The sequence below is a fragment of the Myotis yumanensis genome, unplaced genomic scaffold, assembly GCF_028538775.1.
Source record: "Myotis yumanensis isolate MYYU_CA2020_CCGP unplaced genomic scaffold, mMyoYum1.0.hap1 SCAF_8, whole genome shotgun sequence".
In the NCBI taxonomy this organism is placed as follows: domain Eukaryota; kingdom Metazoa; phylum Chordata; class Mammalia; order Chiroptera; family Vespertilionidae; genus Myotis; species Myotis yumanensis.
Genome location: NW_027223759.1, coordinates 9,093,963 through 9,118,798, shown reverse-complemented (window position 1 = coordinate 9,118,798; position 24,836 = coordinate 9,093,963). Strand labels below are relative to the sequence as shown.

The 24,836-nt window shown below is 48.7% G+C and overlaps 1 protein-coding gene across 2 annotated transcripts in view; it reads right to left on the bottom strand.

Annotated features, from left to right (window-relative positions):
• Positions 1–24,836, bottom strand: part of LOC139014904 (aldehyde oxidase 2) — a 58,550-nt gene that overhangs the window by 24,569 nt on the left and 9,145 nt on the right. For both annotated transcript variants that reach the window (XM_070421792.1, XM_070421791.1), the window contains 16 exons: positions 24,017–24,106; positions 21,620–21,700; positions 20,834–20,978; positions 19,284–19,376; positions 15,707–15,858; positions 14,163–14,256; positions 12,582–12,691; positions 10,760–10,944; positions 9,407–9,590; positions 8,104–8,196; positions 6,847–7,016; positions 6,069–6,183; positions 4,423–4,545; positions 3,196–3,292; positions 2,599–2,723; positions 1,748–1,881 (listed from right to left, as the gene is read on the bottom strand). In XM_070421792.1, the coding sequence (XP_070277893.1) occupies positions 1,748–1,881; positions 2,599–2,723; positions 3,196–3,292; positions 4,423–4,545; positions 6,069–6,183; positions 6,847–7,016; positions 8,104–8,196; positions 9,407–9,590; positions 10,760–10,944; positions 12,582–12,691; positions 14,163–14,256; positions 15,707–15,858; positions 19,284–19,376; positions 20,834–20,978; positions 21,620–21,700; positions 24,017–24,106 (1,991 nt within the window). The remainder of the gene's footprint in view (positions 1–1,747; positions 1,882–2,598; positions 2,724–3,195; positions 3,293–4,422; positions 4,546–6,068; positions 6,184–6,846; positions 7,017–8,103; positions 8,197–9,406; positions 9,591–10,759; positions 10,945–12,581; positions 12,692–14,162; positions 14,257–15,706; positions 15,859–19,283; positions 19,377–20,833; positions 20,979–21,619; positions 21,701–24,016; positions 24,107–24,836) is intronic.

Below are 24,836 nucleotides of genomic sequence, written 5' to 3'. Positions count from 1 at the left end.
TGCCCTTGGCTGGAATCAAACTTGGGACCCTTCAGTCCACAGGCTGACGCTCTAGCCACTGAGCCAAACCAGCTAGGGCTGGATCTTCATTTTCACTGAGACTGCCCTGATGTTGGCCAAGTTGGACCTTTGGGTAGCTAGGAGCTTCAGCCTTTCTGTGTCTCAGGGGCAGAGGCTCCCAGATTTTGGGGTGCAGAAGAATCCTCTGGAGTGCTGGTGAAATGCAGATTCCTGAGCCTTCGCACTTTAGCAATAGGTTGGGGAGGGGCCCTAGAATCTGCATTTCCCTCAGCGATTTTGATGCAGTGTCTTTAGGTACATGTTGAAAACCATAATTCTAGTGTAGGGTTTCCTTGTCTTCTTTAATGGTGAGGACCACGTGGAGCATCAGTTAAATGTTCAGTTTCTGGGTTCAATTCCTGGTGATTTTGATTCTGTGGGTCTGGGATAGGGAGGCAGAAATTGCTATGAGCTGAGGAAAATCTTATTACCAGCAATTTGGGAGCACTCCTCTGGGGACCACTTAACACAAGGCAGGAATATGCTAAGGCAGGGTTGTTTAAGATAGTGTTTCCCACACTTGGCAGTAGAACCACTGGGAAGGCTTTCAAAAAATGTTTTTATTGACGAGAGAGAGAGAGAGAGATAGAGATAGAGAGAGAGAGAGACATCAATGGCTTGCTTCCCATATGCACCCTGACCTCTGGGATTAAACCTGTAACCTGAGTATGTGCCGTGACCAGGAATTGAACCCACAACCTTTTGGTGTATGGGACAATGCTCCAATCAACTGAACCACCTGGCCAGGGAGGAAAGTTTAAAAAATATATATAATAATGGTTGGGTCAGTATGGGGCATCCTAGGCAAATGGATTTAAATATTCCCAAGATGAGTCTAATGTGCAATTATGCCTGAGAAGCCTTAAAGGCACAAAGCCTGGTGGGAATACAACAAATTGATTCTCCCTTGCTGGGTCCCTGGTGGATGTGAATAGAGAGAGGTTCATTATGAAAAAAACTGGAGGTGAGATTCAGATCCTGTTTTTTCCTACCTCTCATCACGGGAGGAGACACATACTGAGTGTCTTGGTTCCTAGCTCTGAACTATACAGAAGCTGCCAAAGGACATTTACAGGCTGATTGGAGCTCTGACAAAGTACAAAAAAGAAAAAAGAAAAAAAGAACAAGGACTAGAAAAGCCAACACCATGCACAGCATGAACAGCGAGCCTTCCATTGAGGTGAGCCCGGGAGCTCTCTTTGAGGATGTCATCTGTCCACTGAACACACACTGAAAAGCCAGCTCTCCCCAGGTGCAGGGAGGAGGCAAAGGGTGGGGTCTTTCCTCCCTCACCTGCCCTGTCTGCAGCTGAGAGTAGGAAGGAAAAGCGAGGGCGCATTCTTCCACTTGGCACTCTACTTGGGTAGTTACTTGCCCCACCCCTAAATGGGTCACCTTCTCTGAAGCTCAGGGTCAGGACAACCCTGGCCCTGGAGGTGTTCAACTAGTAATACCACTTTTCCTTTTTATAGGAAATGAGCATAGTCAAAGTCCTATCTACATATGACTTTTCTAATAACTCCAGGAGGGTGGGCATTATATCTGCAATTAAAAGGAAAAAGAGACAGGAGGCTGAGTTGCCCAAGGATGGCAGGTGGTTATGACAGCAGCCCAAGTGCCTCTCAGGCCACTGATCGGCCCTCAGCTCTGACATTTTACACCCTTCTGTACCCCCAAGTGCACTTACTTGATGGCACCCACAGCTGCAATAGCTCCGAACACAGCTGATTTTCCCACTTTCCCGCCAAAACCTCCACCCACTCGTTTCACATGACAGGTGATCCTGTTGCTTGGGATGTTTAAAGTAGAAGACACTGTTTTCTGTAAAAGTTAGATATTGGGAAAGTTTTACAAGAATGAAATGGCAAGGAGGACTTTGATTTCCTGAAACACAACATCACTGCAAAATCCATCCACATCTACTGTGTAAAAAAAAAGACTGACAGTCTGAATGTGTCTTGTGTAGCCCCATTGAGGTCATAAACATGGGCCATTTGCCACAGAACACAGTCTTTCCAGCAGAAAAATGGCATTTTCCAGAAGGGAAACTCAGAAGAAACCGTTCTGGGTTCCTTTCAGAAGCTGAACTCTGAGACAAATGCCTTAACTCAATGTCCCAACAAGGTGAGAAACAGCAAACTCTAGACATCCTCCTGAACAAGAAGAAGTATTTGCAGCTAAAACTTGCTGAGTACTTTATGGCTGGGGAAATGAAAATGTGCTATAACGTGAAGGGTTTACTCCACAGGTTAACTGTAATAATTATCTTAGAGAAAAATCAAGTATAGATATAACTTAGTGTTGTCATCCAATCACAAAGTTCATTTAAGCATACTGCCACTGAATGTCTTCTCTAAATCTAAATAATACAATGAATGACTTCACAAGACCAGGAAAAAAAGGGTTCTGGGGTCTTAGCTCTCCATTGCTGTCCAATGCTTGTATTCTAAGTAAATGCCTGCCAACTCCGAGGCAGAGGGGGGTGAGGCCTTGATAGACTTAGGAAGTTGCAGAGGTGGGGGCGGTCCTGGCCCTCACCTGCACGTGGGCTGGATCCTGTGTTGACACATAGATGTCCAGTTCGTTGTCCTCTGTCTTTGGAATAACAAGCACTCTTTGTGTTTCCATGTAAAAGTGTTCCTGTCCTCCAACATGGACCTCTCCTGTTAGGTGCAAGCACAGGGAAATTCCTGAAGGTGCAGGCTGGTTGGAAATGGTCATGTTGGCGAATTCAAAAGCAAGCAAGATGTGGTGGACTGGCCAGCCTGGATTTGTCCTGACCGAGGAACTGATGGGTTAGGCATTTGTCCTGTGTCAACTGAGAGCAATCTGTTTCAGAGATTACAGTTCTGGATAACAAGTAGAACGTGTCTGGTTCCATTCCTCACTCTGCCCTTGACGCATCAAAATCTTAGGAGTTTTTCTTCTATTTATTCTGCTGCTCCCTACTTCCCACCCTCAAAACCAACACACACACACACACACACACACACACACACACACACACACACACTATTTGGAAAGAAGAGATCTAAGAGAAATTTGGCAAAGCACCAAGAGGAAATCACAGGCTGTCAATGTCTGCTTCAGAGTAGAATTCCCCAAAGATCCCATCAAATATCCTGAGTCTCTTACCTTCAACAATTTGATCGACTTTTTCAAATGCTTCCTCAATGTTTCCTTGTTCAAGTTTCTTCTCAGGGCATAGGAATGAGTTGTGTTTTATGGCATCCTAAGTGACAGGAGAAAAACACAAAGCCAATTCTTTGTAAGTTTCTTCCACTGGCAGTGTTTTTCTTAATAAAAAGCCAGTAAACTCCCCAAATTGCCATCTGCTAGGACACATCAAAGGAGTCCTGCAAGGAGGGAAGTACTAGAGCAGTGGACGTGCTGCAGAGATGGGATGTTGGAGAGACTGTCTTCTAGATTGCAGAGGAAACCAATAAGGGTTAGAGAAACGTTAAGAATTGAGATCTGCTCACTCATTCATGGATAATAAAGACCATTACAAACTTTTGAACAATAATAGATACAGAGGCAGAGCTGCCTCAAACTGATTGTCAAACTGCATTGGGAAGGCCAGAGAGGGTTGGGGGGCAGAAGGGAGGGGAGTAAGAGATCAACCGAAGGACTTGTATGCATGCATATAAGCATAACTAATGGACATAAGACACTGGGGGGTAAGGGAGGGCAGGGGATTGTCAAGGGAGGGGGGTGGGGGAAGGACACATATGTAATACCCTTTGTAATACTTATTATAATTTTTTTTAAAAAAAGAATAAAAAAAAAAAAAGAATTGAGATCTGGAGGCACTTTGATGGTCCAGGATGATCACTACTCATTTCTCATTTTCAATGTGGATCTCCAGGGAACAGGTGATAGGTCTACATGCAGTATGGGTGAGGTTCTGGGTCTTCCATTTTTACCTTTTCCATGAAGAAAAACACTGGTGTACGACTTAGGTAGCTCATGTACAAGAACCTCTAACTCAGAGATCTGAAAGAACAGGCCGTGTTGAGGGAGAAGACTCAAGTCCTAATGCAGTTCTGGGTAAGAAAGCCCAATAGATGTTGTAGGAAGTTTTTTCATTTCTTTGAGATTTGACATATCTCACAGGGCTTCTCTAGTTCTTTGTTTTCTTTCTGATAATAACATGAACGAACTCACACAAGAAGACTGGGAGCCATTCTGAGGTTCTGTCAGACCCAAGGTCGTTTTCCATACTTCAGAAGGCACCTGTCTTCTGCATTCTTACTCTTCCATAGCTTTAAAGCTATTGCCTTTTTTTGCTAAGGGTGATATTAAGATATTTACAAAAGTACTTTTAATCTGTAACCTTATGGGAGAGACCAGTCAGCTTACCTCGATGGTGACGATTACGGGCTCCAGATCTTCATAGGTGATCTTTATCTCTTCAATTGCACGTTTCGCCTGTACATCTGTCTCTGCAGCCACAGCACAGATGATTTGACCCACACAAAGTACCTGTGGAAGGTACATGCATGAAGCAGGTAGAAAATTCTGGGTAGGAGTAGGTTTAAGCTCAACTTTACCAGTGGCATCTTAGTTGTCATCATTGAGAAATAATAACCACTTTGAAGTCACATTCAACTGTATGTGCTTGGTTAACACATTAAAATTTTTTTGAATTAAAAAATAATTTAAATAATACAGATGTTTCCATTGGCCATTTTACTCAATGCATGTAAGCTCCAGAGTGAATGTGAGATTGGCTGTGACCTGAATCTGCTCTGTCCTGTCAAGTTAGGGTCATATGTATCGCCTTTGTGGTGTCATTTTAGAGTTTAAAGATAAGGACAGTATTTTTTTTGTAGAACATGGCACTCCACCCTCATTCATGTGTTGAAGCCGTAACCCCTCAGTATGAGTGTATGGGAGACAGGGCCTTTAAAGAGATAATTAAGGTTAAATGAGGTCATAAGGGTGGAGCTCTAAACCAATAGGACTGATGTCCCTACAAGAAGAGGAGGAGAAGCCAGGGAGGCTCATGCACAACAAAAGGCCATGTGAGGATGCTGGGAGAAGATGACTATCACAAGCCAGGAAGAGAGCCTCAGGGGAAACAAACCTGCCAACACCTTGAACATGGACTTTCAGCCTCCAGAACTGTGAGAAAATAAATTTCTGTTTTTTGAAGCCACTCAGTCTATAGCATTTTGTATGTCAGCCCTAATAGATAATACAGGTCCTCAGTGACAGCCAACTTCATCTGGAGTTCAGCCAAAAGAACAGTGATTCATGCCAAGGCTGCAGGAGACACAGTCTGTATGGGACTCACTGAGATGTGGCAATAACAGCTAACACTGAGATCCTTCACGTGCCAAGCACTGTTGTAAGCACTTCACATGTATTAACTCGTGTAAATTTCACAGCAACACCGTGAGGCGGGGGCTATGACTATTCTCATCTTACAGCTGATGCCACCCAAGGACACACAGCGAGTGAGAGGTAGAGCTGGGACATGAACCAAGGTAGTCTGGCTCCAGACACAAGAGCTCAGTGAATGATTGTTGAATTGGTTAAAGGTCAAAGATGGCAAGAGCAACTTTTTAAAAACTGGAGCGTGTGAGGTAAGTAGAAGGTGGAGCGGGTGGGGTTGATCCAGGAAAGGAGGGAGTTCAGTGTAAATAACAGGGAGTGGCTGTGTTTTTTGTACTCTCCTTTCTACATTTTTCTATTCTATCCTGACACAGGTCAGTTCCTGCATTTTCCAGAAGAGGATAAATTGACTCAAGAGCACGCCAGTTGGGGGTGGGGGGGGGGGGAACTATTTTTCCATAATGACTTTACTTTACTTTTTATCATGTTATTTCCTGACTCCAGAAGTGTAGGTCTGTCTGAATAAAGATGTTAGGGGTAGAAAGAAGCTGGGAGAACTGGCACCTCTACCCCCATTGGCAGAGAGGGCAGGGAGGCCATGGGAAGTTGGCTTGCAGAGGGTGCCTTGGTGATTATCTGCACAACTCATGGAAAGGCATATTCTGTACCTCATCTACAGCCAACAATTTTTCATCTTCAGTACCATTGGTGCCTGGAATGTCTTCAGCTGTTATTACATCAACCACCCCGGGCAATTCAAGGGCCTTGGACAAATCAATTGATCTGAAAAAAAAAGGAAATATTTAAGAGATAGAAATCAGCAAGCTTTGAGGGTCCCAAACCTGAAGGAGGGATAGAGCATGGTTGGAAATAAAAATATAGAACAACTGGTCCAGCTTAGGCCCTGGTCAGGACGCCCCCTGCTGGGCCGGGGGTAACATTTTCGCTGCTGGGAGGGGAGCTGTCAGATGGGCCAGTGTGCCTGTTGCAAGGGGCCTCCTTAGGAAGCGTAGGATATGGCCATTTACCATTCAGTAATGTAGTATTTCAGTATTTTATCACCAGTTGAATATCAGCTATACTTATTTATTTGAGCCCTGCCTGGGGCTGCAGCAGGGAGATGGGGCACTGTGAGGTTAGAATGGAATCGAGAAACCCATAGCTATAATTTTTGTCTTTTCCATGTGGTCATTTCCAGATACTTCCCCTTCCTCCTCTGGGGGCTGGTGAGCTTTTCTTTTTCTTTTTTTGTGTGTGATCTTTACTTTACTCTTTCTATTTTAGGTCCTTTGGGTTTAGGACATTGCAGAAGAATTGGCACATTTCTCCGAGGAAATCCTCAGTTCCTTGGCTCTTCTGGGAGAGCAGTAAAATGGGAAGGGTCTGTGTGTGTCACTAAAACTCATCGTGTGTGTTTAAAAGGCTTTTTGAAAGCTTTTCACTTACATAATTTTTGCATGGGCTCTGGTACTGGTCACCAAGGCCATGAAAAGTTCCTTTTCCACCCTGGGGATGTCATCACAAAACATGGCTTCACCTGTGGCATGTTTGAGACCTGATAGGTGCATGATGGGACGTCCCACCGGATCTTGGAGGGGTTGGCGAGAGTCCACACTCTACAGAGGAAGACAAGAGATGCCCTGGAAAAGCTCAACCTTCAGAAGTGGCCTGGACAATTCTCAACTCGCCTGAATCAGGATTGAGAACACACAGTCACCCTTGGGCCACAAACCCTGGAGTGGGTCCGATAGAGAGCATGACAACGCAATGATGTAACTACACTGGGAAACGGTCATTTCAGTTATGTGGCAATACCTTTGACAGGGCCAACTTTTTGGCAAAATTGTGAAACAGGTGAAGGGGCACCCTCATTTCTCATTTTGGCATCTTCTTTTTCTAAGCAGTACCCCTGTACCCCTTTCTTCTGGAATTCAGGGGTCTGTCTCCCTGTCCTGCTTTCTGACTTTCCCAGTAATCAACCTGTTCACATGTAAAGGATCATGATGATGAAGGCTAAAGTGATGTAATTCCTGAGGGTAAGGGACCAAAATCTATGCCCAAAGCAGGACCTCTGGTGGGGGAGAGGGTAGCAAATGGCCGTGGGGCCCACCCAGATCCAGACTAAGTGCCTTGGCTGCCCTCCAAGGGGCATAGAAACATCCCTGGGCGTGTAAGGCAATGGAGCAAATGTTCGCTCTGGAACTCTTCTCCAGGAAGAGCGGTGTGTGGTGTGTGGAGACGGGGTTGGGGGAGGGGTTGTGCTCTAGATAATTGTAGACATTTTCCAAGTTGTCCTGTGAGGAGGGAGGGTTCAGTTGCTTGCAGGGCTCTTGTTTTGCAATCAGGGCCGGAGGCTGAACCTTGCTCCTCTCCTGTGCTGTCCTTCCCCCACACCAGGCTCAGCCGCTCTTCAAACCAATGCCCAAAGGAGGTCATTGGGCAGTGTGACGAGATCGTCAGCTATTAGATGGTCAAACTGTCCCGGGTCGGTTCGGCCCCAGACAAACCAATTGATCTGCATTGATTTGGTGGCTCAGGCCTGAGCTCAGATCCAGCCTCTCCCTGACTCGGCCTAAACAAAGGGCCAGTGTGCAGCAAAACACAGCGTCAGGACTAAAATCGCCACTCTGAACGGCTTGCTTGTTCGCACGGCTACAGCTTATCTCTTGGTGTCTAAGTTTCTGTTAAATTAAACTCACTGACCTGGTACCTCTGGACTCCCTGGGGCACTGTGACCGAGAAATCTTCCAGCGCACTAAGGAAGGGGTCTGAGACGTCAGGATATCGAAGGCCGTCCTGGGCGAAGATTCAAAACAATCCCGATAAACTGATTAGTCCGTGTTTAAGCTGGGCTTTGGTTTATGCAAACATGACTTGGCTACAGTACCCACAAAACTGCACAGTCAGTGTAGGGAGGTAACCCAAATCCCATCGCCTCCAGGATTTTAGTTTTGATGAAAGCTTTTTGCCCTCCCTCTCTTTCCTTGTAAGGAGGAACTGGACTGACTGGTTTGAAGCTGATCATCAGGTCACCCTGAGAAGGAAGAGAGGCCTGTCGGTGAGCTGGCCTGCAGAGGGAGAAGCAGGAAAACTGGGGCTACGTAAGCCATCCAGAAGGAGCTGGCGTTCACTGTACACACCAGAGCCCATAGCCTATTGCTTTTCTCAGCTACTCGGCTTTCTGGGAGAGAAGTAAAACGGGAGGTCCTCTGTGTGTCACTAAACTCATCAAGTATCTTAATTCAGAAATTAAATTCCTGGGGAATGTGGCTGGTGAGGGTCTGAGTAAATGATAATCGGACACTTTAGGAATGCTGAGCTGCTGGGGTGGAGTTGGGGGGTAGGGGGTATAAGGTAGGCAGAGCGTTGTGAGCATAGACAGGAGAGGAGAGAGGGAGGAAGGGAGGGAGGGAGAGAATGTTTTGTTTTGCTTAATTACTCCAGAAATTTACAATCAGAAAATCTAGCAAGAAGTTACTTCAATATTATAGCATGTAAATAAATTTTAGTGTTTTAGAAAAATAAAATTTTATTTTACACTCCATATTGGAGTTGGAATTTGGCTGCCTGAGGGCAGGGGTGGGAGGGTTGACAGTAAGGGGACAAAAGGGCACATTTTGGGGAAATGGAAATGCCCTATATCTTGCTTGAGGTGGTGGCTCCGTGGGTTTACACATTGGTCAAAACGCACTGTATTTAAACAGGTGCATTTCATTACCTGTGATTATACTTTCCAAAGTGATATTGAAAGAAAAATAATCGCACACCGAGGCAGGGGCACCATAACCTTTCACTGCGCAGGGCACGCGGTCAGCATCTGTGGCTTGAAGGCAGCCTGGCGCCCAGAGCCCAAGGAATCTGGGAGGCGGGATGGCTGGGGAATGACTGGCTGGGACCCAGAACAGGTGGCAGGCAATGGCCCAGGCCCCACAGGACAGTTGGCAGAAGTAGTGGGCACGCTGGGAGCTAAAGGCTGCGAGGAGCCCGGGCACGCGCGAGCACTTACAGGCGCAGAGGGCCGCTCTGCCAGCGGCTTCAGTGTCTGCAGCACTTGCAGGTAGAACTTGAAGAGGAAGCTGACCACCAGAGTCCTCTTGAACTCCACCCTCCCCCCCGGAGCTGAGCCTGGGAGGGAGACTTCGTCCAGGAGCAGCCGGCAGGCCTCGTCCAGCATCAGCTCGTTCCAGCGCCTGGTGGGATGGAGGCAGCAGGGGACCAGTCAGAGCACATGACAGGTGCTCGATGTTGCTTGGTGATCACTTAGAGACTCCGGAGTCCTATTTATTTATTTATTATTATTTTTTGTTAATCCTCACCTGGGGATGGATATATATATATATATATATATATAATTTCAGAGAGGAAAGGAGAGGGAGAGAGAGATTGAAATATCAATGATGAGAGAGGATCATTAACCAGCTGCCTCCTGCAGGCCCCCCACTGGGGGGGTGGGAGGATTGAGCCTGCAATCCCGGGTTGTGCCCTGACCGGGAATCGAACCGTGACCACCTAGTTCTGGTTCATAGGTCGATGGTCAACCACTGAGCCACACTGGCTAGGCTGGGGATACTTTTTCCATTGATTTTTTTAGAGACAGTAGAAGAGAGGGAGATAGAAAGAAAGAAAAAAGAAGAAGCAGGAGAGAAAGAGAGAGAGAGAGAAAGAAAGAAAGAAAGAAAGAGAAACATTGAAGTGAGAGAGACACATCAATTGGTTGCCTCCTGCAGGTACCCCAATCTGGCCAGGGATCCAACCTGCAACCCAGGTACATGCCCTTGACCTGGAATGGAACCGGCAACCCTTCAGTGTGGGCTCATGCTCTAACCACCGAGAAAACGGGCCAGGGCTTTATCGAGCTGGAAGGGAGTGTAGAAATCGCCTAACAAGCCCTTCAGGAGAACCGAGGCAAGGAGTGGGCTGAGGGCCACAGCAGGCTGGAACCTGGCATTCAGTAAACAGACCACGAGGGCCAGTTCCACGGTGAACTGGACAAGACTCAGACTCGGACGTGGCTTTCACCGAGGAAGAGGCAGCTGGCACCCGAGCAGAGGGTGCAGGTGCCACGCGGACGCTGCCGGGTGTGCGTTTGCTGGAGTATTGGTGTCACAAGAGACTGGGCTGGAGGAGTCCTCGCCATTTCAGTTGTTGTATTCCTCGCCCAAAAAGTGCCACCTACTTAATCATTGTCAAGAAAGGTCTGATTCATTTAGCAAAACTATGGAAAGAACAAGCAGTGCCTCCACACAGAGGAGTTTCCATTTTCTCAGGCTTTACCAACACTCGCCTGAGCCAAATTTCCACCTTTTTTTTTTTTTTTTTTGACGTCGATCCACCCTGGGGCACAGGGCTCACTGCTTACCTCCCTCGGAGGTGCTGGCAGGATTGGCGGGCGCTGACGGTGGCCGCCCCGAGCCCCCCGAAGGCGATGCTCAGGTCCTCGATGGTGTCGGTGCCCTCCTTGAGGAGGACCCGCATGCCCGCGTTCACGTGGGCCCAGGCATTGTGCTGGCACTGCGCCTGTCGGAAGGCCGACACCAACTCCCCCTGCGGAGGCAAATGCCGCCGGGAGCTGCTCCATGTGTCAACCTCAGAGCACGGTTTCTGCTTCTCGGCGCCACTGATTAATCTCTTGGACCCAACGGAAAGGGACACAAAGGACACTTGGCACCATTTGAGGGCAACTTGGCTGCCTTCTCGTTCAAACTGAGGAGTGTCCTGTGCAAGGCTCCCCCGCCCCCCCCCCCCCCGCCACCCCGCCGCCCGGTCCCCTCCAGGAAAGGGGTCACTGCACCCTTTTCCTCTGAGGCCAGGACAGAATGGCTGTCTCCTTTCCATGTGTCATCTTTCCAGGTGCCCTGCCCTGGAGTCTTCAGGCCCCGTGTCCCCTGCGAGGATGGAGGACCCTCTTTTAATATATATGTATACACACACACACACACACACACACACACACACACTTTACTTTTTATTGATTTCAGAGAGGAAGGAAGAGGGAAAGAGACAGAAACACCAATGATGAGAGAGAATCATGGATCGGCTGCCTCCTGCATGCCCCCAACTGGGGACAGAGCCTGCAAGCCAGACATGTGCCCTGACTGGGAATGGAACCATGACCTCCTGGTTCATAGGTCGAAGCTCAACCACTGAGCCATGTGGGTCGGGCTCAACACCAGTACTTTTCGATATGATCTGCCCAACATGCAAAAGAGCTCGACCGCATTTCTTGGTTTGCAGAAACCATCACCTTCCATTGTGCAGGGCTCATATGAGAGTCGAAATGAACTTTCCCACGGTGGGCTAGGGAACCCTGTGTCAGGGGCAAGTCAGGAGGGTGATGCTGCCCCGCTGACCTCTCGGCACCGGGACCCTGGTGCGCTGACGTGGGGTCACTAGAGGTGGCCTGAGTCCCCAGTGTGTTTCCAGCTCTGTGGCCCCGAGGGTGCGGTGTTGATCTGCGAGGTTTTCTCCCTGGGGCCTTTACACAGAGGCACATTTGACTGGGAACACATTTCAGAGTTCATTCCACAGGAAACATAAATGGAGGTCATGCATGGCTGACAGCATGCCTTACTCTAAGACTTCCTGCACAACCCAGCAGACACCTGGCTTCTGATCAGTGAGTGTGTGTGAGTGTGTGTGAATGTGTGTGTGTGAGTGTATGTGTGTGTGGTTTTGCCTCTCTCTGGGAAGACTGTCCTCTGGGATTCAGACACAGTTGTGGGGAGAGGCACAGGGGACAAAGAGTGAGGACAGAGGCCCCGCCATAGCTGGGGGGTGGCCGCATCAACCCCAGGGTGCTGTGCTGGCAGGTGTCTGGAGGCCTCACCTACTGTGAACTGTGGGGTTGGCTGGAGCGGGAGTTGGAGGCCCGCCAAGCCTCCATGTCCCTGTGGGTCCGACAGAGAAGCTCATTCCCAGCCAGGGAGGTTCCCCTCCCAGAGTCGGTCAGAGAGCAGGAGGAAGCAGGACTGACCGCAGGCCTCAGCAGCTGCACCCACAGCTGAAACAACACCCTACACCCACCCCGGGCTGCCTGCCAAGGGGGCTGAGGCCTGGAGCTGCCGTCTAGGGAACAGGAAGTCATGACTCTGGCAGACATCCTCTCTCCTCTGCTTCAGAGTAAAGACGCTCGGTGCTGAAGAGTGAGAAGCAGCTCCCAGGAGCAGCCGGGCGCGTCTTACCTTTTGAGAGTGAGGGATGTGCACAGATTCCAGAACCTCCTCCGGCCTGAGGTCTGCACTCGCCAACCCGGCAAGAAAGTGCTCGCTTAGCGGAACCTGCCGGGCGCCTCCTGCTGAAGAAGATGACGTTTCTGCACAGGCAACAGGGAGCGCAAGGCGTTCTGTGCGCTTCACTGTCAGCCCCAAAGAGGGGGTCACCTCGCTCAGCGCCAAGTGATGAGGGGCAGAGCATGTGACAGTCAGGACTCCCCTGTGCCTCCAACGGGGAGGGGGGATGGGGTGGTGGTGGCAGCTTCAGGACATTTACCCATCGCAGCCCGGTCTCCTCCCGGCCGGGCCTGTGCGGGTTTTCACTGTCCAGCAGAGGCCGGTTAACTCTCTGTGATCAAGGGAAGGGAGCAACCTATGCCGGGACAGGGTTTGTTTGCACGGTGAACAGAGCTCAAACCCCTGGCTCTGCCTGTTGTTCTTGCTGCTGCTCTGGGCTCCTAAGCCGGATACCTACGCTTTTAATGCACAAAACCTCCTTTCAGCCCCATTGCTATCACTGGACGGTCCCGCTCCCCTCTGGCTTTAAAAAGGGGTTTGTGGAGCCATAGGAGGCGCATGGAGGAGATCACTCTGCAGCCTAGAGACCCTGACGGGGTCATGTTCCTGGCACAAGCAGCACCATGCCAGCTGGAACAGGTGTGGGGAGGAGGCAGGAGCACCCAGGATCCCCGCTGAGCTCTGGCCCTCTGGGGGCTGGTCAGCGAGCCCAAGGCCTGGCTTCTGGAGCTGGGCTGTGCTCCAGGGCTGCTGCTTCGCAGAGCTGGGAGGACAGAGACCTGAAGCCGGGGTAACGGCCAAGCAACAGCCCAGGGGAAGTTACCCTTCCACTCCTGCGGCTGGTGCAGGAGGCCGGCTGCTGCGGGCCCAGCTGTCCTTTCTATCCTGACGCCCCGGAGTCTTGTCTCTTCTCTCCTGGCCTTTGGGGGTCAACTGGGGTCGTCCTGGACCACAGGCCGGAGGACTCAGCCAAAGGGCCGAGGGCTGTCAGGGGTGAAGCCCCTCCGTGGGCCCCATGCAAAGCTGATGGGGACCCGAGAGCTGTTCCCCTGCCCCCAAGGCTCTCCCTACACTCTGGGTTCCCACCGACCAGGGATGGGGCCTGGGATAGAACTCCTGGTCGGACACACCCCTGAAGTTCACATGGGGCAGCTGTGACTGCTCCCCCTGACCCCCAGCGCCTGGGCCCGTGTCAGCCCACGGAGGGGTAAATAATGGACGGGCTGAGCGGGGTGGACAGCCGGAGTGGGGATGTGATGGGCTGTGCGTGAAGGAGGGGAGAAGGGATGGGAGGGGGACGTAGAGGCCCTGGGGAGCCGGCTGAGGGAGAAGAGGCGAGTGCACCTGTTTGGCAATCAGACAGGCTGGGTTCCAGGGCGGGTGTCTGTGCATGTGGGGTAGGGCCTTCCTGCAGGAGCCTGCGCTTCCTGTGCTGCACTGAGAGCCAGGACACGGGCTCCAACTTAAAGAGGAGCCTTTACAAAAGGACAGAGGACCCTTAGGTGCAGTTGGGAGTGCTCTGGGGTAGCTCACCTGTGGATATCAGATTGAGGGTAGCGTTGCCCACAGCCAGGATTGGGTTCAGATCCGAATAGCAGTGCCGACTGATGATATGTCCCCCTAAGGACTGAGGAGAGAGAGTCACAGCCTGGGCCAGTCCACCCCCATGCCCTCTGCCCGCAGGCACCTGCTTATGCGAAAGGGCCCGGGGGGTCGGGGGGCTCCGTTCACACTGCCTGGGAGTCCATGCCTCCCGGAGAGGAATAGATGGTAACCCACACTCCCAGAGCTTTTGGTGTGGCCACCTGCTGTCCTCCTTTCCACACACATCTACTCGTCCTCACAACAGTCCAGTGAGATGGATGTCGTTCCTACAGATCCATTCTACAGATGAAGACACTGGGCACAGAGAACTTAGGACATCTGACCGAGGTCTCCCAGCTCAAAGGGGCCGGAGTGGAACTCAGACCCCAGCAGCGAGGCTCAGTGGCCAGTTCTGAACCCTCCCCCACTCCCCCACCCAACCCAGCCGCGGCCACCTTGCAGAATTCACGCGAGCATGCCCAGGTGCGGGGCACCCATACCACCGAGAGTGGGTGCCTTTCCCCCCTTTTGGAAGACTCCACGCAGAGTGGGTTGAGCCTGTAGCGTCACAGAACTTGGGAGGGCACTGACTGGCCATTCAACTCAGTACCCTCCGGCCCTCCTAGTGACGGAGTCCACAGTGGCCACCCGAATGGCTGCGGTTTGGGCGGTAACGCTGGTGAGGGCAGGGAACCCCAATTCCTCTGTGGACAGCTTGATTTTCAAGTTTTCGCTTCCACTGAGTTGAAATTGGCCTCCTGTCAGTCACACTTCTATCCTCTTGATCAAAGGAAGTGAACCCATCGCCCTCTGGAGCCCATACATATTTGAAAGCAGCTCTGATGGTCCCTCCGACGGTCCCACCCCCACCATCCTCTTCCTGATGCGATGGCCAGCCCCTCTCTCTCCTGTACCATCTCCTCGCCAGGCTCCAGAGCGTCAGGGTTCTTGACTGGGATTTCGAAATCACTGGAAGAGCTTTTTCAAAGGAAACAGGTGCTCCTTCCCCAATTCTCTATGCCTCGAGGGTTTCTGACACACCGTTGGGGGATGTAGGAGAGGGAGCATGCATTGCTTTCTCCTGAGGTCATAAAGAACCTGACCTTAAACTGTGTTTCCCAGGTCTGAGCTCCAGCTGTGGTCTAACAATCTGGAGCAGAGCAGGCCGCCCTCCTTATTTTAGGCACCATCCTTCCGCTAATGCAGCCTTAGGTGAAATTGGGTTCTTTGACAGTCTTCTCATAAAATCAGCAAAACCACGAAACCCTTTTCCTACCCACCGTGCAACTAGGCTATTTGACTCAACCTGACTTAGAACAATCCTTTACATGTTATTAAGGAATGTTTGTTAATTGTCACATATCTGTTCATCGCGCCTGTCATTTCGCCTGCTGAGACCCTTCTGCAGACAGGTTCTGCCAACGCCGATTTCAGCATTTCAGTGGGATTGAGCAGAGGTGCCGTGTGCCCGATGGCGGGGCCGGAGGACTTACCGCCATGTTCCGGATCTGCTGGCCCGCCAGGCTCTTCAGGTGCTTCAGGAGGGCTCGGTAGGTCTGCGTTTTCTCCTCTGGGAGCTCGGACACCCTCTCAGCCAAGATGTCCTTCACCTGGGCCAGGCTGCAGCCGGCGCCTATGGTGAGTCCTGGAAAGCAAGTTGTTTTCACAGGGGACCTGGGAGGAGCCGCTGAATGGTCAGCATGACGCCAGGGCCTGAGCGCTCGTCTAGCACATGGCTCTCCACGCTGGCTGCACAGAGAATCACCGGGAACTCGAAAACAGCACAGAGGCCCCTTCTAGAGCAACTTAATTAGAACCTCTGGGCCTGGGGCTATTTCAAAGGCTCTGAGGTACTTCTCCTGTGCACCAGGGTTAGGACATCTGAGCTGGTGTATATCCTTTTTTTTTTAAAAAAAAATATTTTTACTTATTTCAGAGAGGAAGGGAGGGAGAGAGAGAGAGAAACATGGATGAGAGAGAATCATTGATTGGCTGCCTCCTGCACGCCCCCTACTGGGGATCGAGCTGGCAACCAGGGCCTGTGCCCTTGACTGGAATAGAGCCCAGGACCCTTCAGTCTGCAGGCCGACGCTCTAGCCACTGAGCCAAACCGGTTTCGGCTGGTCTACATTCTTGTTTGAACAAATGCAAGGGACTAGAAGCTAGAGAAGGAATGACGGGAACATCTAGCAGGTAGCAGACCCTACTAGAGCTCTCCATGACCTCCTCCTGAGTAACCACAGTGAAGCTACAGAAAGATGTTTTGTAATTAAGGGGGATACATCTGGTGGCATTGCAGGGCCAGACAATCCACAGGGACTTTTTGTTTGGCCATTTCCATTGCTCACATCACCCCCTACTTCGTGCTAAGCAAGACACCACTATATGGAGAGAATTCTCTTTACTGTACTTATATTCATGTTGCATTCCATCTTTGGACACAAAAACTAGCTTGTATTTCAGTGGAGTTGAAGAGATTTAACTTGGCTTGAGTCTTAGGGTGTGGGTTTTGTTTTAACTCATGCTTCTCGGAGTTCCTGCGTCTATGGGATAAAGATGCGGTGACTTTCTGGAGCACTTACTGTGCTAAAACTTTGAGGGGGGAAAGGTATAGTGAGCAAAACATGCACATGATATAGGTTAGCATGCAACATTGGAACAAACATATGCCATCACAGGAATTTATTTTCTGGGATGCTGGTGGTGGTGGTGGTGGGGGCGGCGGTACACATGTGGCTCCAGACTACTCCTGCCCCCCACCAGTGTCCTTCACTCTTGGGCCTTAGGAAAAGGTTGAGAATCCTGGGAAACATCCCTGGAGGCCACCAGAGGGCGCTCACACTTTAATTTTAAGAGGCCCCTAGGAAGGCGTGAATTTGTTTCTCAGATTGCAGAATCTGGTTCTAATTTACGGACAGGATCCAAACTGAGTAGTCCGGTCCGTTCCAATAGCCAACCGCACAGGCCTGGGGGTGGGCCTTGAGGGAGGAGAACGGCAGGAACAAAGGAGCTCTGATTTGGAAGCAGGAGACTGTGGCTTGGCCACCAGCCAGTTTAGAGGCCTTGGTCAAGTGCACTTTCCTCATCTATCAACCGAGGGCCTGGAGTTACACTGAGGATTGCGAGTTGTGCCCTGAAGAGCCCCCTCAGGGGCAGGTATAAGGGGCTCGGAGATAGGAAGGATGCGGAAAGCTTCTCCCTTTTGCAAACAGCAGCTTCTTTTCAGGTACTTATTCTAAGATCTGTTTGGGGTCAGGGTTGTGGTGCTAAAGAGCAGTTGGGAAAATGTGGGTGCCGGGGGTGAACATTAGGAAAGGGCTTTCCATCTGAACCTTGTGCTTAAATTAGTTGTCAAACTCCCAATCCACCCATTTTACTATTTTCTCTTCTTCCACTCTCTGTTAAAGCTAAAAAAAAAAACAAAACAAAAACAAAAACACAAAAAACAAACAAACAAACAAACAAACTTTTCCTCCCATCTTCTAACTTTCCCTAGGCTGGGCTAATAATTAAATTAACAGATTAACAGGAGAAAATCAAGTTTTAATATATGCATAGGGAGAATTCACATAGGCAAGAAATTCCAAAGATGGCGAGGCTCCATGGGTATATAAGACATGTGGACGAAGGAGAAAAGGAGGAGAATGAGGTGTTAGATTTCAGAAATGAGAATGGGCGGTTTACAGGTGGTTGAGGGAGAGCTGAACACACATGGCAGAAGAATTCTTGCTAGGCGACTCAGAAAAAAATGGACACAGCAGGTATCTGGCTACCAGGCCCCTGTCTGAAGACCTCTATTTACCACAGTTAATTCAGGCCAAGGCGACCTCCTAAGCTCTCCTTTCTCTGTCTGAATCTTTTGGGCAGGAAATGGGGGTGGGTCCAAGGTTCCCTCTGAGTCTGATTTCTTAATAAACAGCTTAAAACCAATATCCGGAAAAAAAAACAAAGCCAGCGTCAGGGTGGCGACTGGTTCCCTTCCTCTCCCTTTCCGAGTGGCATGCAGGCGTGCTGCCTGGGTCGTCTGAGGCTGACGCTGGGAAGCCCCGGTGCTGAGCAAAACCAGGAAGGGTCCCTTCCCTTGCACATGGTTGGGGTGAGGCTGGGGATGGTAGGCTTGCTGGCCTGCAGCACAGTCTAAGCTTGACTGACGACAGTTAGAGACCAGGAAGCTAGGCCTCCTGGATGGAGATAATACAGCCAAGGCAGGTCCCCTCCACCGCTCACCACTGACCCCCACAAACACACAGTGGCCTGCTTTCAGTTCAGCCAACCTCCTTGTGCTGAAGTTCAGGAAGTTATCATTTCCTCTGCATCCCAAATTCAAGTTCCTGACCAACTCATTCATTTGTGTGTGTGTTTTCCCCCCATTAAGTCAATGACTGAGCACTTATATGCATGGACAGTATTCAGATGCATGTACGTATAGGCTAGAACCTCTTGGGGGGGGGGGGGGATGCAGAAAAGAGTAAAATAAAGTTCCTTTTGTCAAAGGATTGCTATGCATCTTGATGGCAATGTCTCGCATGTTTCCTTCCTACGCTGTGAGAGCCACCTTGCCTGATGATATCTGCACATAGTGGGCTCTTAAGGATATTTTAGGGACCACGATGCGTGCCCAGGAGGGTCTTTGTCCCACTTGGCCTCTTGCCATTGTCCCCAGGAGACAAAATAGCATTTGAGTGCCAGACAACATTTCTCCTGCTTTCACTCTGCAAATATTCCCAGTCCCTGGAACTGACCATTCAAACAACTGATGGGTAACAGCCGTTCTCCCATCCAAGTGACACTGCAAATGTATTGTCTCTAGGTCACCCTGGCATCGAATAGGCAACAGTTCTGCAGGGGACTACAAGGTATTGAATGATGTCATCTGAATACCTCATAGTCTGTGCAAAGGTTTTGATAGTAAAGTTTCATGGTGGGATGTACAGCACACCAGAAAAATGATGAAGAGTTGGAAATAGGCCAGACAAGACAATGTATGAGGAGTTTCCAAACTATTTGGCAAGTGGAAGTTTAGTGCAGGGATTGGATCACTGATGTTTTATAAGAACACCAGGAACTCACCCTCACTTGTTGTAGACACCATACTCAGCTCTGAAATCCTCGCAGGAGAGAGGAGAATTGGGTGAACATGTCCTTGAGATTTCACTGCAGGTCCTGAAAAGTAAATATATGTATTACAGAGAGCGTTAGGAAAGAGAAAATGCCTTTTTTTGGGCATTGGAAGTTTTTCATAAAAATGTTCAGACACTAATTTAAAAATTGACAATACATGTATGTAGATGTGAAAGCAGTGGGCATATACCCAGCCAAGTAAATTTATAGCACATATGCTCTCAGTATATGTTTTTATTTATACACTCACTGCAGGGTTATATAAAAATGGGAAGTAAAATGGATGAGAGGTTTTTAGAAAACTCTTGCATGTGGGCACCAGGAGACATATATTAGAATATCTGTAATATTCAAAGCTATTGTTGGAAAGCACTCCATGATCTTCAACAATAGAATGAATGAGTCAATTGTGCCACAGTCATACCATGAAATCTAGCACAGTTACACGCAGCAATGTGGGCGAATCTCAGCTCAAGAATGTTCGATGAACAAAGCAAACTGCAGAAGCTTAATACCGTGTCAATGTAATTATGTGAAGTTCAAAAAGTACATAAAACCAAATGACGTCTTGCTTAGGGATTGAAGTTTATGTGGTAAACCTGTAAAAACATGGAAGGGACTGACCAGCACCACATTCCCGCTGATGCGTACCTCAGAGGAGAGGGAAGGGAAGGGAAGGGAAGGGAAGGGAAGGGAAGGGAAGGGAAGGGAAGGGGAGGGAAGAAGAGAAGGGGAGGGGAGGGGAGGGGAGAGAAGGGAGGGGAGGGGAGAGGTTAGGGAGGGCCCACAGGGTCTTAAAAGTTCATGGTCAAGTTCTTGTTCTTAAACTGGGTGTGGATGATAACTGGGTGCACATTGTTAATATACCCATACATGCTTAATAAAATTCTGCTATATCTACTGACTATTTGCAAAAATAATATAAAAAAGAACAAAATAGAGTAAATGATAAAAAAACAACAACCTCAAAACACTAATACTTTTCCCCGCACACCTCAAGGGGTTACCCTGTATACTCCTAGAGCCTTCAACTTTGGGGACCATTATGATATGATATGATATGTTTGTATGATACTTTTATATTATTGCTATAATATATATAGTTCATATATGTATAATTTATATATAATTACTAGAGGCCCAGTGCACGAAATTCGTGCAAGAGTAGGCCTTCCTTCTCCCAGCTGCCAGCACTGACTTCCCTCTGGCACCTGGGACTCCGGCTTCCCTCACAGCCTTAGCTTCGTCTGGAAGGTCGTCCAGTCTAATTAGCATATTGTGCTTTTATTATTATAGATATGAATAATCATATGTAAGTATTACATTATTTATATATAATGGTATAGTATACTTTGTGATATATTATTAACATATAATATTTTTATTTTAAAGGATGAGGCTTTTCTCCTAAAAAGGCAGTGCCTATAGATGAGAGCAGAGTAGGGGTGTAAGTGCAGCTTGGCATTAATGGCAGCATGAGAACCATGGCGCTTGCTCACCCAGTGAGGTGTTGCCCAGGACGAGAGGCGCTTCCGGGTGCTTCACTTTCAGCTCCAGGAGATCTTTGAGGGTCCCAGGGGAGATCCAGGTAACCCTTTCTCCACGAAAGGTCAGGGTTCTTTCTTCTGGGTTCTCTGCCAGTCTCTACATGCAAATGACAATGTGTGCGCACACCTGTCTTCCTGGGTTAGGCAAGATCCCGGGTGGAGGCATGTTCCTCTAGAGCAGTGGTTCTCAACCTTCTGGGCCTTTAAATACAGTTCCTCATGCTGTGACCCAACCATAAAATTATTTTCGTTGCTACTTCATAACTGTAATGTTGCTACTGTGATGAATCGTAATGTAAATATCTGATATGCAGGATGGTCTTAGGTGACCCCTGTGAAAGGGTCGTTCGACCACCAAAGGGGTCGCGACCCACAGGTTGAGAACCGCTGTGCTAGAGGATGAGGAAAGGGTGTGGGTGGCTGAAAGTGATTCTTAGGGTTAACGTACTGGAAGGGCCAGAAAGACCAAGTGAGAGGTTGAGCAAAGCTGTATGGCTTGGGACAGTCAACAGGGACACATATGATGATGTCACTTAAAAAATAGCCTCAGCTGAGGCTTTGGGGAGTGTGTCCAGGGCAACAGCAGGGCTTGGTGAGCTGAGCAGGGACAAGCATGTTGATCTGATCAAACATTCCCATGATTTGACAAATTTCACAGGAAGAAAAGGGTAGTTTGAGCAAGTGAGTTTATAACCAGTGACATTTAAACAAGCACATAGAACACCCAGTTCATCTTACCAAGAGTTCTGGGGGGAATATGAGCTCCTGAGTAGGGTCCAAGGGCTGGAACTCGTCTTTCGCAAATAACTCTGTGGAAATCTTTATAAAGGGCAGAAGAAGACGGCTCGGTCAGCCCAGCTCAACCGGAAACAGCACCCCAATGATTTACATCAATCAGGCAATATGAACTTAGTAATAACTTTCCTACCCTTCTTATACAGGGAAATGGTTCGAACCAATTTGTGTTAAGTAAGAATTTTATTCTAAGCGAGAAATTTGGATTTGCCACTAGTAGGATACTGAAGAAAAGGGTATTCTGTGAGATACTTCAAACAGTACCCTGTGGAACATCAACAGAGTCTATGAAAAACTATCAGAGGTTAAGTAGTTTGGGATTCAAACCACTATCCTCTCACCTGTCAAGTCAGGATTCAAAATGCTAAAAGCTCCAAGAAGTCCTGAAGCTTAAGAAAAAATGACTCTACACCTACATGCCCCTGTGTAAACACACACGCACACCCCACTCATTTTAACAATAATAGTTAAAATTGTTGGAGTGCTTTTTTCCCAAGTGCCTTACATGTTAGTCATTTATTTAATCCTCCCAACAACTGTGCAAAGAAGGTAAATTATCATCTCCATTTTAACAATTAGGAAACAAAACCTCAACGAAAAGTTACCCAAACTGCAATCTTGTCTAAATAAAAAATGTTTTAGCTTTGGAAACAGTTATTCCCAGAAAACATTCCTGAGGAGGTGAGGGGAATTGGGGAAGTATTGTGGGTGCAGGGCTAGAGGTCTGAGTAATACGGTAGAGCATGGAGCGAAGTTGGGGGCAAACAGTGCTGGGTTCATTCTCAGCTCTGCCATGACTCCCACCCTCCCTCTGGAAAGGTTCTTCCTTTTAAAGGCTAAATGGAAATAATGCATATTTTGAAGGGTAATTGTGACACTTAGGTAAAATGGCCTGACATTTATCTCACACTGTCCATTTTTTTTTTTCTGTCTCTGAGGTCTTCGCAGGATCTAGAAAGAAAACATGCCATTGTTCCTTGTAAAGGTTCTGAGTAGGACCCAGATTGAAGCATTACAGGCCAGCATCTGAAGGATCAGTTTTTGTGTTAGTTGGGATTAGAAGTGCAGGCAGTACGTAGGAGCAATGATGTGGTGTATCTCTAAAACCTAGAAATAAGACTGCATCTGAGAATTAAAGTGTAAAACAAACATAAGGAAGAATTAAAAGGTCCCCCTCACAGGTGCTGGGCCAAGACCGAACAGTTACTCAGTGGAAGATATTAACAGTTCCCAGAGAAGAGCGGGTCTGTGCAGACGTCTGGTCTACCCTGGTGGAAGAGGGGGTCTTCTATAATGTGACCCTGATGATGATTCAACTGCTCTGCACCCCAGCTCACCAAGCAAGCCTCTCAAATTGTGGCTCCCTGTGTGTGCTTTCTGTAGGGAAGGGACATGGGGCTCAGTGGTCATAAGGTCTACTTCATATCTGTGTTTCTCTTTATAACAGAACATCAGGGCCCACCATGTTCTTTTCAGTTGGTTAAAGTAAGTCAGGTGGTTTCCAGAGCCCAGGTTGAATTCCCAAGGCCACCAGATGGAGAATCAGACTTTCGAATGTACTGATCCCAGCAAGGGACTAATTCTCTGTGAAATGCTCATGGGGTTGGGGGCGGGGTGCAGCCATTTTCCTTTGCAACACCCTTCTGTTCATTGCACGCCTTCTTCAGACCAAAATGCAGGGACAGTGGGAGGCCAAGAATGGGAATAAGGTAGGTCCGTGGGACTCAGTTTCCTCTGAGGCTGACTCTGTTCTCTTGGATTTCCTCATCTACAGGAGCCAACTCTAGCCTGTATTCCGGCTTCTCTAAATAATTCATTTAAGGACTTGGCAGTGAGTCTTTTTGGAAACCAGTATCTCTGAGAGAGCAAAACCAGGGACTGGGATACTCAGGCTGGCCTTCCAGCCCTGGCGCCATGACCTCACTCACCATGACTCCGGATGGGCTCCTTCCCCTTCCCAGAGGCTGCAGTGCCCTCCATACAAAGGAGGGGACACAGCGATAGAGGACTACTGCAAGCCAAAAACCAGGCACAGAGACCCACCTCCCCCCAGTGGGACTCATCACTGAGGTCATTGTTGGGGCGGGTCTGTCTTCTCTGGCCTGAGCGGGTGTTTGTTTAGTTTCAGGCTCCCCGAGAGCCAAGAGGATAGTCAGATCACAGACTTTGAATCACCCCCTAACCTGCCTCCCAAATGACAAGTGCTTTATTTGTGCAGGCACTTGGGACATTTGGGACAAAGCAGAGAATGAGCACCAGAACTAATGAGCACAGTGTCAACACTGGGCCGGCGTGGAGTAGTGCTCTCAGGGAGAGAACAAATCAAACACAGGGACTCACGTCGCTGCTCCTGCCGAGTGAGGAAGAATCCTCTTCTCCCTGAGCCAAGCAGCATTCTCCTGCTCCCTTCTGCTGACAGCCATTCGACTCCTAAGAAGGTGAAATGCCTTGAGATGAGAAACTTTCTTTTATAGGTAAATGGGCGTGTGCCTTGAGAGGTTTGCCAATTTAAATGAGACAACATTGTTCGTCACTTTTGGTGATTTCTATTGGAAAAGGCATCATCACAAGATCTTTCTTCTTTCTGCTTTATTTTTAAAGTAAAATGATACATATGGAATATATAAAACTTATATGTAAGATATACAAAGTATCTAATCTATATACATAAAAGGCTAAGTGACCGTCCAACCGTCTGACCATCCGACCAGTAGCTATGACACACAATGACCACCAGGGGGCAGACACTTCAACCAGTAGCTATGACATGCACTGACCATCAGGGGGCAGACGCTCAATGCAGGAGCTGTTGAGCTGAGGTGACTTGGCAGCTGCGGTTCTCGGGTGATGTACCCGGAACCAGAGAGGAGGGAGCCCCATTCTGGGGTGCATCACCCAAGAACCGCCCTCTCGCAATCTGGGACCCCTCAGGGGACATGAGAGAGCCGGTTTTGGCCCTATCCCCGTAGGCCAGGCCGAGGGACCCCACTGGTGCATGAATCTGTGCACCGGGCTTCTAGTTATAGTATAAAACAATAATATAGACTATAGAGAAGCATAAAAGAAGTAAACTATTATTACCCTATTTCACTGGCAATATTTTTACATAATATATAATGGTACTATATTTAAATACAACATACTTTTTATTTTGTCTTTT